This window comes from Saccopteryx leptura, chromosome 9 (assembly GCF_036850995.1).
Source record: "Saccopteryx leptura isolate mSacLep1 chromosome 9, mSacLep1_pri_phased_curated, whole genome shotgun sequence".
Lineage (NCBI taxonomy): Eukaryota > Metazoa > Chordata > Mammalia > Chiroptera > Emballonuridae > Saccopteryx > Saccopteryx leptura.
Window position 1 is genome coordinate 49,409,687 of NC_089511.1, and position 18,067 is coordinate 49,427,753.

Here is an 18,067-nt window from a genome sequence, read left to right on the forward strand (position 1 = left end):
TTGCTTCTTTTTTATATGTTGGCACAAATGTATTTTTGGGAAAGAAATGAAGATTGTGAATTGATGGTTTTGTTTTTTTTAATTTGCCTAGTAATTTGCCAAAATTGTTATATCAGAATAAGGTATAAAAAGGCATAATTGAACCCTTTCCTTCTAAATTTTTATAAAATTGTCATCTTTTGGTTAAATGATTTGAAATTATATAAAGAATAAATAATTTATTCATTGTTTTTAAATTATTATTATTATTATTTTTTTGTATTTTTCTGAAGCTGGAAACGGGGAGAGACAGTCAGACAGACTCCCGCATGCGCCCAACCGGGATCCACCCGGCACGCCCACCAGGTGCAACGCTCTGCCCACCAGGGGGCGACGCTCTGCCCCTCCGGGGTGTCGCTCTGCCGCGACCAGAGCCACTCTAGCGCCTGGGGCAGAGGCCAAGGAGCCATCCCCAGCGCCTGGGCCATCCTTGCTCCAATGGAGCCTGGAGGAGGGGAAGAGAGAGACAAAGAGGAAGGAGAGGGGGAGGGGTGGAGAAGCAGATGGGCGCTTCTCCTATGTGCCCTGGCTGGGAATCGAACCTGGGTCCCCCACACACCAGGCCGACACTCTACCGCTGAGCCAACCGGCCAGGGCCATTGTTTTTAAATTATTATTACTGATTTTAGTTAGAGAGAAATGGGGAAAGAGAGAAAGGGTGGGGGGAGAGAGACAGGAACATTGATCTGTCCCTGCTCATGCTGTAACCAAGGATCAAACCCACAACCTCTGTGCTTTGGGACAGTGTTCTAACCAACCGAGCCATCTGGCCAGGGCAATTCATTAATTCTAACATAAGGACTATTCCCTTCTAGATTCCTTTCTACGAAACCGTTCAAGTTCTGACCATGAAGCTACGGCCATGATGAAAGCTCAGTTTATGAGTCTCTGGGATGGGCTGGATACTGATCACAGCTGCCAGGTATTTGAAAGAAATGTGCCTTAAACTTGAGGTGTGGTGCTGGTGGCGTTAAGGAAAATTTGGGGCTTTTTTGAGATATCTTTTCCATAATTAACATCTGGAAGTATGATTTATAAACATTTTTATCCATTTTGAGGTCTTCATGTTTAAAAAAGTGTTAATAGATTGTCTGAGTGCCTGAAACAGATGTAACAAGAGAAAAAAACCCAGGGTGAAGCCTTTCCTTAGAATTTTTAGGACCATTATGCCAAGGAAGAGGAAGTGACTGGTGGCTCTGGGTGTGTTTCCTTTGACTCGCACTGTCGTCCTTACAGTCTTTACTCTCAGTTCTTACATTACTTAATTTTATTTTACCATTTTCATTAGTTATTGAAACATGCACCTTTCTTTAGAATATCGATTTTATATAAGGTAGTCTTCTGTTTTAGGTTTGTTTTTTTTTGCTCTAAAGCTGTGAAAACCAAAACGGAGGTCCGTTGGTATACCCCCAAGGAGAAAGCCAGCTGTTATTATTCAGTTTACCTCTTTGGGTTCCCATTTTCACTTAATTCTTTGCCTGTGAGTAAATAGTCGAGACTATCTTGCTAGATCAGCAATGCATTTTATTGTTTTAGATTTTAAAAAAATTTTTAGGTCCTGGCTGGTTGGCTCAGTGGTAGAGTGTCAGCCCAGCATGTGGAAGTCCTGGGTTTGATTTCTGGTCAGGGCACACAGGAGAGGCGCCCATCTGCTTCTCCACTCCTCCCCCTCTCTTTTCTCTCTCTCTGTTTTCCCCTCTGGCAGCTGAGGCTCCATTGGAGCATGGTTGGCCAGGGCGCTGGGGACGGCTCCACGGCCTGCACCTCAGGCGCTAGAATGGCTCCAGCTGTGGCAGAGCAGCGCCCCAGAGGGACGGAGCGTCACTCCTTGGTGGGCGTGCCGGATGGATCCCGGTCGGGCACATGCGGGAGTCTGTCTGACTGCCTCCCTGCTTCTAACTTCGGAATATATATATACATATATATTTAAGATTTTAGAGAGAGTATATATTGAGAGAAAGGCAGGGGAAGGAGCAGGAAGCATCCACTCACAAGCCTGGGGCCTCAAACTTGTGACCTCAGCTTTCCAGGTCAACACTATTCAGTGCCACAACATAGATCAGACAAATGATGCATTGTAAAAGAAAAAAATGTTCATTTGATCTGGCTTGTTTGTTTTTTTGCTATATTGTTGGAAATAGAAGTTCTAGAATCTTTTACTTTTCTTTTTGTGAAACATTTCTTGGAAAACTTTAGAACGTTTTAACTTTATCAGGTATTTTCTACTTTCTAATCTGTTTTCATCTCTTTTTAAAAAATAAACTATATTTAGAATCACACCTTTTGTTACTTCTAAAAAAATTATTTCTTCAAATGTTTCTTTTCCATTCCTCATGTGCTCTCCTTGTGGAGTGCCAGTTTGGGTGTACCTTATGTGTTTTAATCCATGTGTTTTAACTTTTTTATATTTTCTTTCTCTTTGTGCTATAATCTAGGTAATTTCTTGACCTCTGTAATTGGATCATTCTGAGTTAAGGTGGATTTTTTCTGCTATTTAACCCTTTCATAGTGTATATTATTTCATTCATTAAGTTTTTCAGGTCTAGAAATTCTTTGATTCTTTTTCAAGATCACCATTTTCTTTATCATGGGCTCCTCTGCCCATCAACTCATGTTTCCTGTTGGATTAGAAAACCAGAGCCCTCACATCAACCAGCTGTGTGACCTTGGTCAAATTATGTAATCATTCTATCTGAGTAGGGGAGTTAATATCTATAAAAAGGGAAGGATTGTATACACTTCAGTATTGTGCAGTTTTAAGGAATTCATAGGAGTAAGGTGCTTATAACAATGCCTTGTGTATATTTACTACATAAATATTTGATATGTGATTTTTTTATTCCTCCTTTATTCCTTCACATAGATTCATAGATTAGCATACTTACTTTATAATCTATATTCAATAATTATTCATGAATTTTTGTACATCTGGTTCTGTCATATGTTTGAGTTTATGATGGTTATTTCCTTGTGTGTTTTGTGACTTCGTGGGGAAAATAATCATATCTGGTAGAACTTTGTGTGTGAATTTTTGGAACCTATCAATGTTGAAGGTTTGTTGCGCTAAGAGGATTTTATATTTGTCTTTTGCTAAGGTTTTCCCCCAACACAAATAGGTAAATTCAGGTCGCAGATTCATGTAGCTGACCATGAACCATGAAATCTCAGTAATTTCATGTGGGTGTATGTCTTTATATGCTTGTCTAAGAACCAAGGTTGACTCTGCTGAGTGGGTTTTCTAATATTTCATCATTTCTCAGCCTGTAGTACTTCATGAGTTCCAGCTTTATGGAAGTGGTCTCTCATCATTACCATAAATCAGAAGTAGAAAATATATCATTCTCAGGAGGAAAGTTAAACCACATGCCCTCCTTCTACATCACCTTCATGAAAATACAATTTCATTATGAGGGAAAGTTGCCTTTAGTGTTTGTTGGATGATGAGAGAAGAAAGTACGAGATAAACTGAGGCAACATTGACCTAAAGTTTTGAGGCATAAATTTAGACCTGATTATTTTAAATGTTAAATGATAAAAATTTTATCTTAAAGATTTTTAAAACTCTTAACTTATACTTAAAAGGTGCATTATTTTGTTGCTTAATACTAAAAAATTACTGTTGCTTCCGATTTTGACTTTTAGCTTATTTATACTAGATAAAGATAATATGTTTAAATTAAGGTTACCTGTTTTTGCCCCTAAAACCACTTCTTAAAATTTGTGAGCACATAACACAGCAGTTCAAATGCGACAGATATTCACATGAAACCTATGTACTCTATTGATCAATGTCACTCCATTAAATTTAATTTCTAAATTAAAAAAAGTTGTTTAAGTGAAACTGCAAATTTTGTCATGAATAACTATTATTATTTTATGTGTATTAGACCATGTTGCACTAGATTTATTTGGATTTCTTGATCCTAACTTTTAGTATTTCATTTTTTATACTGGGGTTTTTTGTTTTGTATTTCAAAATACAGCCTGTTCCCAGTTTTTTTTCAGGTACTGCCTCACCCACAGTCCTTTTGTGATTCTCTGCTACCTAATATGGTCAGTTTTCAACATGCTTCTATAGCACTTTGAATCTCCCTCTAAACACTTAAATGTGCTTATATTCATCCTTTATCCTATGCAGTTAGTTTACTTGATCACTTCAGGACTTTTCTTTGGCTTACACTAATGGAAAATTTTATTAATTTTATAGAGTTGTAGTCAATAAAGAAAACAGGTAAAAGCATTAATATTTAGATTTTATAGGACCACTTAAACCATATGCGAAATTGATTATAGAACTAACATTCTCGTTTATATTTATATTTATATTTTTCCCCTCTAGGTGGCAACCTCTCACAGTTTTTAAAAGTAATTTGGCTCTTAAATACCATTAAATGTAGAATAGAAGTAGAATGGAAGATTTAATGGATCTTTCAGAATTGCTGTGGACTTAGACTTTTTAAAAAATGTTTTATTTATTGATATCAGCAAGAGAGGTGATATTGGGGGCAGGGGGAGAGACGGGGGGGGGGAGGAAGGGGAACATCAAGCTGTTCCTTTATATCCCTGACCAGGGATCGAACCAGCAACCTTTGCGGTTAGGGACAATACTCCAGCCAACTGAGCTATCTGGTTGGGGCTAGACTTCTGAGTATTTCAGAAATCTAAGACCTTAAGCTGAAATAAAATAATATTAAAGAATTAAAACTTTCCATTAGAATACCAGTAAATTTCATTTTGTATAGCTAATGTGTGCTGTTATTGGTGATACAGAAATATCAAGAGTAATGGTAATTTTAAAGCCCTTCAGAGATTAACTTGTTTTGTATGTCTTTGTCTTTATTAGTATTAATTTTTCATCTCTATCCTTTATTAATAAGTGACAGTTGGCCCAGAGGTTGGCAGGGTCACCAACTTTTTAAAAAAAATTCTACCCATAATTTTACTGTTTACTCTTATTCTGTTACCCTTGTTTAAAGTTGAATTGCTTGAGGTTTTACTTGTATTGAGAAGATGTCACCTGTAGTGCTAATATATGATATGAGATAATGATGTGAAATGTACAGGAAAAAGTACATATCTGTTACTATTACTAGCATTGTCAGACTTACGGGAAATGATTCTCTCCTTAGTATTATAATTCAGGGACCTGAAATATCCCTTTGTATATACTCCTAACCTATAACATAAATGGCTTTCAGCTGTTTAATGTTGTAGCCATTGAGTAACCATATTTTACAAAATACAGTAGATTTTTATTAAAAATCTTGCCAACCTTGCTATCACCTGATCTATTTAGGATTAATAATTTTGATATGTAGCAATAAGTATTTGAGTAATACGTACTGTATTAATATTGGATTTCTTACAGAAGATTTGGTTTAAATACCATGTAAATTTCTATACTTTTAAGCCCTTTTTAAATAACAACCTAAAAGGAATATTATTGGTGAATTTATTACTTTTGTTTTCTTTATATATTTAGGTCATAGTGATGGGAGCTACTAACCGTCCTCAGGATCTTGACTCAGCTATAATGAGAAGAATGCCTACAAGATTTCATATCAACCAGCCTGTAGGTGGCTTTAATTGCTGTTATGAACAGTTAAATATTCACTTATTTAAGATTTTTATCTGTGGTTTCAAGAAGGGAATGATTTTTTTTTTTTTGAGAGACAGACAGACAAACGGGAAGGGGGAGAGATAAGGAGTGTCAGCTCATAGTTTCGTCGTATTAGTTGTTTATTGATTGCTCTCATACATGCCTTGACTGGGGAGCTCCAGCCGAGCCAGTGACCTGATGCTCTATCCAGCGACCTCGGACTCAAGCCAGTGACCATGGGGTCATGTCTATGATCCCATGATCAAGCTGGTGACTCCATACTCAAGCTGGTGAGTCTGTGCTCAAGCCAGCCACTTCAGGGTTTCAAACCTGGGTCTGTAGTGTCCCAGGTCGATGCTCTATCCACTCTGCCATTGCCTGGTTAGGCAAGAAGGAAATTATTAATTTATTTTATTTTTTTAGAGAGAGGAGGGGAGGCAGAGAGACAGACTCCCACATACGCCCTGACCAGGATTCACCTAGCAAGCCCACTAGGGGGCAATGCTCTGCCCATCTGGAGCTGTTGCTCTGTTGCTTAGCATCTGAGCCCTTTTTTTAGCCCCTGAGGTGAAGGCTGCAGAGCCATTCTCAGTGCCTGAGGCCAGCTGGCTCAAACCAATCAAGCCATGACTGTGGGAGGGAAGAGAGAGAGAGAGGGAAGGGAAGCGGGAGGGGTGGAGAAGCAGATGGTAGCTTGTCCTGTGTGCCTTGACTGGGAATTGAACCCAGGACATCTACACACCATCCCGATGCTCTACCACTGAGCCAGCCAGCCAGGGCAGAAATTATTTTTTAAACAACAGCACTTATTGCCTGACCTATTTCAAAGCATTGGCCTGAAATGCTGAGATCACTAGTTCAAATCCCTGGGCTTGCCAGGTTAAGGCACATAGAAGAAGTAAATACTATGAGTTGATGCTTCTGGCTCCTACCCTTCTCTCTCTCTCTCTCTCTCTCTCTCTCTCTAAATATCTTAAAAAAATAGTGCTTATTTGTGACAGGCAGGGAAGGAATAGAGAAAGAATCTACATAATTCCTTCTTTGTTCTTTAGACTCTCTTTTTTTCTTCTTTCTTCCCTAAGACCAATATTATTCGCTTCTCCTCAAAGTATATACTTACCTAAAGTTTGCCTAGACACTTGAGTGGCTTTCTTTACCTCTTTTTTTTCCTTCGGTAAGAGGAGGGGATGCAGAGATTCCCACATGTGCCCACCTTGGGTCTACCCGGCAAGCCCACTAGGGGGCGATGCTCTGCCCATCTGGGGCCATTGCTTAGTTGCAAGCAGAGCCAATTTTTAGTGCCTGAGGCAGAGGCCATGGAACCATCCTCAGTGCCCAGCACCAACTTGCTTCAGTCAAGCCATGGCTATAAGAGGAGTGGAGGAGAGAGAGAGAAAGAGAGAAAGAGAAGCTAGAGGGGGAGGGGTAGAGAAGCAGATGGGTGCTTCTCCTGTGTGCCCTGGCCAGGAATTGAACCCAGGACATCCACATGCCAGGCCGATGCTCTGTCACTGAGCCAACTGGCCAGGGTAGTGGTTTTCTTTAGACTGTAGCAAGTTACCTATGGGAGATACATAGGAAAAACTAAATTATAATTTTGATTTAGCAAATAGGATGAAATTAAGAGAGTTGAAGTTAAAGAACTGTTCTGTTCAGAAGGCCTGACACAGTAAACAACTAGGATTTATTTGATTAATTATTGACAGTAGTAATCCTTTAACAGGATTAATGATTAATTACCCAGTAGCTAAGATATTATACTTTAACTTAATGAGAATGTGAGGGTGGTGTTGAAATAGTACTATTCTTTCTATCATTCTTTTGTTAAGTACCCTCAAGTAGATTATTATTATTTATTGATACTCTAAATTTTGCACAGAATACTCAGAACTTGAATTTTCTTTGCCTTTACATCAAAAAAGAAAAAAAAAACAAGTAAAAGATGTGTGCTATACAATGAGTGTGTTAACTGTATAGATATGTAGAGGAACTTTTAGGGGGTTCCTTTATATATTGAAGTAAATATAATTGATTACAATCTGGCTAAAAGTTCATCCCACTTTATATTTTGTAATTTATCAGATCAGTTTGTAGCAGTAAACCTGTTTCCTACAGATTGATGGTTGTAGCCTCTAGAACAGTGGTTCTCAACCTGTGGGTCGCGACCCCAGGGGGGTTGAACGACCAAAACACAGGGATTGCCTAAAGCCATCGAATAAAATATGTATTTCCGATGGCTTTAGGCGACCCCTGTGTTTTGGTCGTTTGACCCGACCCCCTCCGGGGTCGCGACCCACAGGTTGAGAACCGCTGCTCTAGAAAGTTACTCTGATCTACTATTTGCTATGGCTACAACCTTTGAAGGTATGCATATACTTAACCACTCTATTCAAAAATTTACCTGATAAGTCAATGAAGAGGATTTTTTTAACCTGATGTAGAAGACTATATAAATTTATTTCGTATGGCTAGTATTTATTGAGCATTAATATGTATCAGATAACAGCAAGGCTCTGGTGAATGGAACATGCCTCAATTATCAAAGAACTGTTGCAGTGTAGCCAGACATATAAATCACGTAAAAAGTATTTTACAAAGGTATGTTTAAAGAACTGTGAGAACTAATAATTCTGCCTATGGACTGGACGAAATTTAGAGTCCAGCTGGGCTTTGAAGGATGGTAGGAATGAACGGGCAAGGGAGACAAGGAAAGACTTTCTTGCCAAAATGAACAAAGGCAAGAAGGTTGTGGGAGCTCATGTTTAGCTGTGACTTTTGAGGTAGTTAAATTAGGGCACCAAGAACAGTAGATCATGAGACTGGATGGGTAGACTACTGCTAGGGAGAACTTTGTGTGCTTCACACAGGAAACTTGATTTTATTTTGTTAGACATCAGGACATTTTTACAGAAAAATAGTTTACCTCAGTGGTTTGAAGACAGAGATTACACAGATAGAATCTCTGCTTGTAGTCCAATAAAAAACAAAGTAGAATACGGTAGAATAGAGCATAGGATATACAGCATGGAATGTACATTTTACTGAAGTTCCAAATTTAATAGTTTTGTAGGTAATCAAAATGAGTTGTAACAGATTTAACAAATTTATTATAAATTTGAATATTGTTAATGTAGAAACTGGGATTTTGTAACTCTTTTCATTCTGTTTTTAGAGATTAATTTTTTCATTGTATAACTATATGAAATCAAAGTATATGATTAACCTTTCCTTAAAACTTCTCTCTTAGTTAAATGTTTATTTTTAAAAAGTAGTTTTTGGTGATCACCTATAGTGGCTTTCAACCTTTTTACCCGTGGCGGCCAATGAAAATAGGGGAATTATTTTGGGGACACCTAAGGTAGAAATCACCCTGAGCATAAACAAATTTGACTAAGATCATTGGGTCTATAATCTTCATACATGAGAGTGATTAACCCTTTCACAGACTGGCACAAAATCTCTGGCAGACTGGTATGAGGACTGGCAGTTGAAAAGCACTGAATACCAAGTTAGCCTTCATACTTTTAACACACTTGAGTTATAGAAACAGCAGGATTTGGTTTGGTTTTTCAGGTCATTTGATTTGATCATTGTAATCAGCTCTTTTTTCCCCCATGATTGTGGGAATAGGGATGATTTCAGCCATAACGATTCTTAAAAGCGTCTATACTTACTATAAGTAAGATATTCTATAACAGCTCCTATTCTCTGGTATAATAACATGTAGCATCATTGAGAGGACGTATATGAACAAATTCTACCAACACTAAATAAAAATTCACTTATATATGGGGAATTTTCCATTTAATATTTTCAGACCACAGTTGACCACGGGTAACTGAAACCACATACACAAAAAATGAAACTGGATAAGAGGGCACAGAGAAGTCCTCAGGGAGCCCTTTAAGCTCCTAGGAATTGTAGATGTCGAGAACATTCCCTGTTCCTGGGACTCGCTCTTTTATGGTTCATTAGGACGTAGCTGGCCTTGGACATTTTTCTTAACTAGTAGAATTAGACTATCATATAATGTTGGAGTAGGAGGATTTATCGGGGTAACTTTAGGATACTGGTTCCACTGTAGGTATAATTACACGAAACTAAGATTCCAGGAAATAATGGCCAAGAAGGAATTAAAAAGTAAGATTTTATCTGAAAGTACCCACCTTCATCCTGACAGAAAACAAACCAGCAGCCACTGAGCAGTCTCAAGCATCAGTGTGAACAAAGCTGAGATCAACTATGTAAAGCACTGTGTGTAACATGAGAAGGCTCTCAACCAAGTAAATAAAGTATGTGTAACTTGTAAAAAAAAAAAATTCACTCATATAAATTATTGAACCATGAAAGTTATATGTTGAAATGGAGGAACTGACGGGATATTGTTGCCATCTTTTCAATTACTGGTAAGAATTTTATGTAGTGGTGTTTTCAGAACTTTCCTAAATGAAGAAAAGGAGATTTGCAGAGCGACGAGGAAAGACATTGGTAGTAATAGGTGTCCGTCTACTCACTCAGGAAACATGTGAAAGCGTGTTCTCTCTCAGACATTGTGTGAGGCATTGGGGATTCAGAATAAGAAGACATAGTGCAGTAGAACAACCACACATGATTACTGTAGAAGTTAGAATCTAGACCTTACTTTAGTTCGTATTTCCATAACCTCTGTCAGAATTTCTGTCATTCATTAGGTATTGTCAGATAGTTTATAAGGAAGGAAGAAATGTTAGGATAATAGTCGATCTTACTTTTTTTTAAAAAGCTAACTATAAGTTATTCTGGCTTTAGGCTCTAAAACAAAGAGAAGCAATCCTGAAACTCATCTTGAAAAATGAAAATGTAAGTAAAAAATTATAATTTTTTCCTATCCTATAAATATTATGTTTATGTTCATTGAATTGTTTTGGAGAGAAGTGAAAAAGCTGAGAATAATGTTGCTTTAAACTTGATATATATATATTCACACACACACAAAACTCTTGACTGATCATGTAATTCAGTAGCTATGGTATACTTGAACTAATGAAAGATAATCTGTTTTTTAAAAAAAACATGTGTTTTTATACCTACAAATTAAAACCCTGTTTGATATTTTTCAGACTGTTTTCCAATTATATAAGATATGTTTATTTTTATACAGAAGTATGGGGGTTTTGTTTTTTATTTAATTGCAACATTTTTGAAGTTGGAATTGAGATTTTAAAAGGTGGTAGTCAACGTCTTCAATGGTTTTTGTGTTTAAGGTTTTTAAAAAAATAGGTAATATTGTCATGTGTTACAAAAATTAAATGAATGTATTAAATGGCATTCAGGAAAATGTCTTAGTCCCTCCCTACATTTCTTCTGTATCCATTCAGATGATGTATGCCTATACAAGCAAACTAAAATACAGTTATTCCTCTTCTCTTTTCTACATAAACCATATTAATAAGCCCTGTGTATACTGTTCTATGCATTGCTTTTTTACTTATCTTTGAAATCTTTCCATATTAAATAGTTTTCTTACTGTTCCCCACGCTCATACACACCTGCTCTCCCCGTCTCTCTCTCATGCTCTTTCTCTGCATAGGATTTTATTGTATGGAATAATCAGTGCCATATTGAAGGACAGCTTGGTTGATTCCAACCTCTCACTATTATAAAATGCTGCATTGAATAACCTTGTACATACGTCATTTAGCACTTGTGCAGGAATATTAGTAGGGTGAATTTTTGAGAAGAGGCATTACTAGACACTTGTAATTTTGGTAGCTGTTGCCAAGTGGTTCATGCCCAGTTAATCTTACACCAGCAATATTAGAATCCCTCTCTCCCTGTAGCGCTGCCAACCAAACGTGGAACCTCTTGCCAACATGATAGGTAGAAAATGGTATCTCATTATAGTTTTAATTTTAATTTGTATTCTGTAGAGATGACGTGAGCATTATATGTTTAAGAGCCACTTGATTATATTTCTGTGAAATACCTATTCACTATTCATATCCTTTGCTCATTTTTCTATTGCAATGATCTTTTTTTTTGTAGATTTGTAAGAACTCGACTATATTAGGGAAATTTTGACTATATGGTTTGAAAATATTTTTCCCAGTTTCTCTTTTGATTTTATTGGGGTGTTTCCTTTTTCCCCTTTATGACTTCTGGATTTTGAATCTAAATTAAAGAGGTCTTTCCACTCCCACATTTATAAAGGAATTTTCAACTCTTACCACTTTTCCCCCCCAAACTCAATAACCAAGTATATTTTAATAACATAACGTATTCCTCACTATCCCAAACTTCATACTTGAATTCACCATTTGAACTTGCTGTCCAAACTAAGAAATCAGGTAAGATTCCTTCCCATAGTGAGAGATGCTTGTATTCCAGTGGTTTTCCTCCTTTGAACCACCATCAACCCTATGGCTAATTCTCCTCCACACATTACATTTACTTCCCCATCTCCCATGTTTTCCCATCATAGCTCATCTGTAAATATCTTAGTTTTATCTCTAAAAGACATAATTTTTCCTTTTAACGTAACAGTGCCATTATTATACCTAAGTTTTAAGCTGTTGTGGTTAAAAAAACTTTTAGAAACTGAAAATACTTTTTAATGATTCTCCTGTGCTATTCCAATATGCTTACTGTTCTTTAATTCTAAGAAGAGTGTAGATATATTTATATTTGTTGCATCATATTTTTAAGTGTGTTTTATATATTTGTTTAAGGTGGATCGGCATGTGGACCTTCTAGAAGTTGCTCAGGAGACGGATGGGTTTTCAGGAAGTGACCTAAAAGAGATGTGTCGAGATGCTGCCCTCCTCTGTGTCAGGGAATATGTTAATTCTGCATCAGAAGAAAGGTATGTGTGTATAGAGTTGATCACTAGTATTTATCAAATCCTTTTCGAGCTTTTAGGCTAGTTTTTGTTTTTGCTTTACAATGCCAACTCTGCTTATGGAATAAAAGATAAACTGAGATTAACAGTCTCCCCAACTTTATTGTCTTTTTTTAATGGTGAGTTCTGAAAATGAGTTTGGTGAGGTGGGGTCTTGAGGAGGGTCCAGAATGAAGAGATAGGGGAAAAAAGCTAAGTTTCTCCTGAAAAGTCCATGGACTCAGCCACGGAGAGCTGATGGATCCTTGGGTTTGCCCACCTCCACTAGGAAAACAGGATCCTCTGGTCGTCCTGGGGTGCTTTTCATCTTAAATTCCTGATTCTTTTCATATTGTCCTCCAAAATTTTACATGTAAATGGTGGGCCTTGCTGTGAACTAGACTTGAACTTGTTACTAATAATGTATTTACTAAACAAATAAACCATTTGTTACTGCAGCAAATTTCACTTGAAAGCAGTTTCAAAGCATTGCGAGTTTGAGAAACCAATTCTGTACCAGCCTTATTCCAGCAAAGATGATATTCTACTGGAATAACTCAGCCCTGATGAACCCTGTCCTTTAAGGAAGTTTTCCCAAAGGCTGCTTGTCCTGAGTCAGTATGACACTGCATTTTAAACCCCTGTTCAAAGTATCAGCCTTCTTAACAAAGACTGTGACTGGCCAGCTCGTGTCCTTTGGGGGCTTGTGTTGAATGAGTTAGTTCTCCAGCTCTTGCCCCTTTGTTTCTGTTTCCCGTCCTCATCCCCCTGAGGCTTTCCCTCCAGGTGTCCTGGATTTACCTGTTGTATTCTTGTGTTTAATTAGAATTCAATTGCCAAAGAAATACTGCTTCCCTTGGTCTAGAAAGGTTTGCGTGAAAGCTACCCTGTTAACCCTAGCTGTGTCTACAGTCTTTCTGGACCTTTCTTTAGTGCTCCTTTGATCTCTGTCATGCAGAGGGCGACTTCATTTATATATTTATTGCCAGATTGATCCAGCTACTCAAGAGCTAATGTTGGGAATACTTTGACCTCTGTAGCAAATCTAACTGCCAGAGTTTTTTATTCTTATAAATAAGATTAAGAGGAGAAAATCAAAACAACTTCTGAATAAATTTTGCTTAAATAAAATCACATTAATAACGAAAGTCCTGTTTTTCTGCTGTCCTCAAAGCCCTGACAATTTTCTATTTCAGTGTGACGAATCTGGCTCATAGACTTGGGTTTGCATAATTTTTTTTACCAAATGTGTTTATCCAAGTGCCTATAAATTACAAAGGAGACATTATATACTGTATTTTGTTTTTCTTATTATTGAAGTGAGGAGGACTTAGATTAGTTGTTTTTTATTAATAGCAAAGACTTTTATTTTTAGTTCATCAAAAGCTAAACATATATATGAATGTATGTGTATGTATATATATATACATATATATATGAAAGCTACACATATATATGTTCATATATATTTCATATGTATATGAAAGCTACTTTTTAATTCCAGTTTTCGTGGGAATTATGTTTGACTCCTTGACTGGAATTAATATTTCTATGTCAGTAAACTGACACACCTTTATATAATATTCTGTACTTAGAGTCTTAGTGTGAATTATGTGATTTTTAGGTACCACACCTATAGTGTTAATAGATAGCCATTTTAACTTTCTACCTCTTATAAGTCAGTACTTTTTAAAACCCTCGTTAAGACTGGTGCATGCTATCTATGCATAGGTCATTTCTATGTATGCACCGAAAGAGTTTACGTGGAGCTTTTAATTATGGTTGTCTTTGGGGTCTTGGATGGGAAAGAGATTTTATTCTTTAATCATGGTAAAATATTTTAGGGAGGTGTATTCTAAAGTTATTTGAATTTTTGGTGGTTTTGTTTGCATTTTAGCCATGATGAAGATGAAATTCGTCCTGTGCAACAACAAGACCTGCATCGGGCAATTGAAAAAATGAAGAAATCAAAGGATGCAGCATTTCAGAATGTTTTAACACATGTTTGTTTAGATTAAGAGTAAAGGTCGTTTGTACAAGTCAGTGCAGCCTGGTTCGGTGTGCCCTGTTATCATCAGTGGAACTAAAGTGGAAGGAGGGGAGTGTTCTTTAAGCAGCAAGGGAGTTGAATGACACTGGTTTTATACTCTGAATTCTAAGTTATTGAAATAGTTGTTAATATAAATGGTATTACCACTTGTCAGTAATCATGAGGAGGAACAATTTAATCCAGCCTGAGTGTGGGTGCTTGTTTTTGACCTTTCTAGCCATATGTTGCAGCCTTATAACATCTAAGCTAGTCTTAAAGTAAGAGATGATTCTTTGAGTCATTGGTGAGAAATGGGGATGTGGTTAAGTGCTGCTTTTTAGATATGTGTGTGTATGTGTGTGTGTGTGAGTGTGTATTAAATGTATATATTCACACATTTTATATTGATATTCTGTAGATATGTTTGAATACAGAAACTTTTTTTTTACCCCAACTACTGAATCAGAGAGTACCAAATACCATATAGCAAAAATAAGATTGATGGTTTTGTTTAAAAGGTACAGTGATTCAGCCATTTTCAGTTGACACTTGCTTCAGATTTTTTTTTTTTTTTTTTTAGGTTAAATGTTTCTCTACAGTTGCGTAGTTGTAGTCAGCTACATCTGAATATTTAGATGTGGTACAGTTATGGTTGTCAGGATCATCAAATAATAATACTAGTTCAGTGATCAGCATTGGATGGTTTCAGGCAGTTGTGTGATCAACACTGACTGCACCTTTCTGTAAGCACACTGAAAGGAGACATTTTTAAATCAATATAAAAGGTGAATGAAAGCCATTCAAAAGAATAACTTTGAAAACTTCAGTGCCATACAATACATGTATGTGACTTTTCCTTTCTTCATTGAATGTTGCATAGTTGTGTTATAACCATGGTTTTTTAATGTTATTTTAAAGTTATGTTTATGGTCAAATATAATTTGGTCATCAAAAATCAAATGATAATTTAAAACAAGTAGCTATGACTAAATGTGCTAAAAAATACTCATTTGTAACTGAAAATTTAAAAGTTTTCTTTATTTTTCCTTTTTTTTTTTTTTTTTCATTTTTCTGAAGTGAGAAGCAGGGAGGCAGAGAGACAGACTCCCGCATGCGCCCGACTGGGATCCACCCGTCATGCCCACTAGAGGGCGATGCTCTGCCCATCTGGGGTGTTGCTCCATTGCAACCAGAGCCATTCTAGCGCCTGAGGCGGAGGCCATGGAGCCATCCTTAGCACTTGGGCCAACTTTGCTCCATTGGATTCTTGGCTGCGGGAGGGGAAGAGAGAGAGAGAGAGAGAGAGGAAGGAGAGGGTAGAGGCGCTTCTCCTGTGTGCCCTGGCAGGGAATCAAACCCGGGACTTCCACATGCCGGGCTGATGCACTGAGCCAACCTGCTAGGGCCTAAAAGTTTTCTTAACATATATATTGTGCCCTGTAAAGTACAAATATACACATCAAAATTCCCAAATTATATGTGGGATTACTTGATACTGTGTGTGCTACATGGATTTGAAACATTTTTTTGTCTAAAATTTCACTGACTAGAATTCTGTTACAGGCACGTAAACACACAGCATGAGGAACATGGCGAACTAGGATATTGAGGCGCCTTCTGAATCATCTGGAAGATTAAATTATGCTTTATATATTTTGCTTTCATTGTATTTCTTTGAAAACTCTCCATCATTATTTGTGTTGTTGGATTAATTTCTTTGATATTAAGTCTTTCACTAGAACCTAGTGAATAGCTTGTTCTTCAATTGTGCTTTTGAATGGTGGTGAGTGGGGAAGAAGTGGGAGAACACTTTGGATAACCAAAATCAGGTTTTGAAAAATTGAATGCAGAACACAAGATACCAAAAAATACAGTCTCCATTTTTAATAATTACAAGTGTGTAATAAAGAGGTTCCTCTTAATTGGTTTTTCTCTACTTATGTTTTGATCTTTTTCAGTTATTGTAAGATCTCTGGGGTGGTTTTTTCTGTCGTATAAAATTTACCCTTGGATTGTTTTTATCTTGCTGTGTAGCTTAGACACTTGTAGCCTACACACTATTATCTAATCATTATTCTTGTTTTGGTATGAATTTCAGTAATTATTCATTTAATCTGATGACATTGATCAAAAAAGTAAGGGATAAAAAAATCCCTTCTTATGTCTTTTCTTTTCTCTTAAGTTCAGAATATACAATAGTAGTAGTAATTAAATTTATTGTGGTTTTAATCATTAAATGAGCTTAGAAATACACTAATCCCAGCAATTGTGACTCATCCAGGCATCTTAATACCTTAAAATAATTGAGGAAGTTTTATTATTAATTATTATTATTATTTTCTTAGTTTCTCTCTGAGAATATGAATCTTATCTAGGTGATAAATGTTGGAAAAGGCCTTCTTATTTATTTAAAAAAATATATAGTTGAGATACAATGTTATATGAGTTTCAGGTATATAACATAGTTATTCTACATTTATATACCTTACAAATTGATCACCACGATAAACCTAGGAACCATCTGTCACTGTACAAGCTGCTACAATAGACTGTATCCCCTTGTGCTATACTTTACATCCCTGTAACTGACATATTTTATAACTGGAAGTTTGTATCTCTTATTTCCCTGCACCTTTACCCTCTCTCCTCTGGCAACCATCATTCCTTCTCTGTGAATCTGTTTCTGTTTTGGTTGTTCATTTGTTTTCTTTTTTAGATTCTGTATATAAGTGAAATAGTATGGTTTTTTTTTTTACCTTTTTCTGACTTACTTAAATTTAGCATAATACCTTCTAGGTCTATCCATGCTGTCACAAATGGCAAGGTTTCATTCTTTTTTTATGGCTGAGTAAAATCCCATTGTGCGTGTGTTTGTGTACCACATCTTTATCCATTCATCCGTCAGTGTCTTGGCTGTTGCGATGCTGCAGTGAACCTAGGGGGACATGTCTTTTCAAGTTAGTCTTTTTGTTTTCTTCGGGTAGAAACCCAGAAGTAGAGTTGAGGAAACTGTATCGTATACTGTTAAAGAACATCTAGTGTTATATAATTTATCCTGATGTAGGCATGCATTTGACATATGTACCTGGAGTCTATGTTCTAAGGCAGCGGTTCTCAACCTGTGCTGGGGTCGCGACCCACAGGTTGAGAACCGCTGTTCTAAGGTATTTCACTTTGGGTATCGGTAAGAGCTCTGGATGTAGAGTTAGACTGCTTAAGTTTAAAGATTCCCCATTAGTTAACTGTTACTGATTATGTAACTTCTTTGAGCCTCAATTTCTCATTTATAAACTGGAGTGACAGTGTCAACCACCCACCTTGTAGGGCTGTGTAGTGAAATGGTGCGTATAAGGCTCTCAGCACAGTACCTGGCACAGTTAAACTGCTCAAAGGTTATCTATCACAGTGTTTTTCAAGACAATCTTCATACAACATCAGAGTGGTTAACTCTTTCATGGACGGGCATGAAATTTCTGGGGGATGGGCACCAGTTCGCGGACTGGTGGTTGAAAAACACTGACCTATCATATTAATTCTACACACT

At 36.8% G+C, this 18,067-nt stretch overlaps 1 protein-coding gene across 1 annotated transcript in view; it reads left to right on the forward strand.

The window, feature by feature from the left end:
* ATAD1 (ATPase family AAA domain containing 1) overlaps positions 1 to 16,445 on the forward strand; it is a 38,286-nt gene extending 21,841 nt beyond the window's left edge. Inside the window, exons 6-10 of the mRNA XM_066349034.1 lie at positions 855 to 961; positions 5,522 to 5,611; positions 10,427 to 10,477; positions 12,346 to 12,479; positions 14,392 to 16,445. Coding sequence (XP_066205131.1) covers positions 855 to 961; positions 5,522 to 5,611; positions 10,427 to 10,477; positions 12,346 to 12,479; positions 14,392 to 14,512 — 503 coding nt within the window. The 3' untranslated portion in view covers positions 14,513 to 16,445. The remainder of the gene's footprint in view (positions 1 to 854; positions 962 to 5,521; positions 5,612 to 10,426; positions 10,478 to 12,345; positions 12,480 to 14,391) is intronic.
* The last annotated feature ends 1,622 nt before the right edge of the window (positions 16,446 to 18,067 follow it).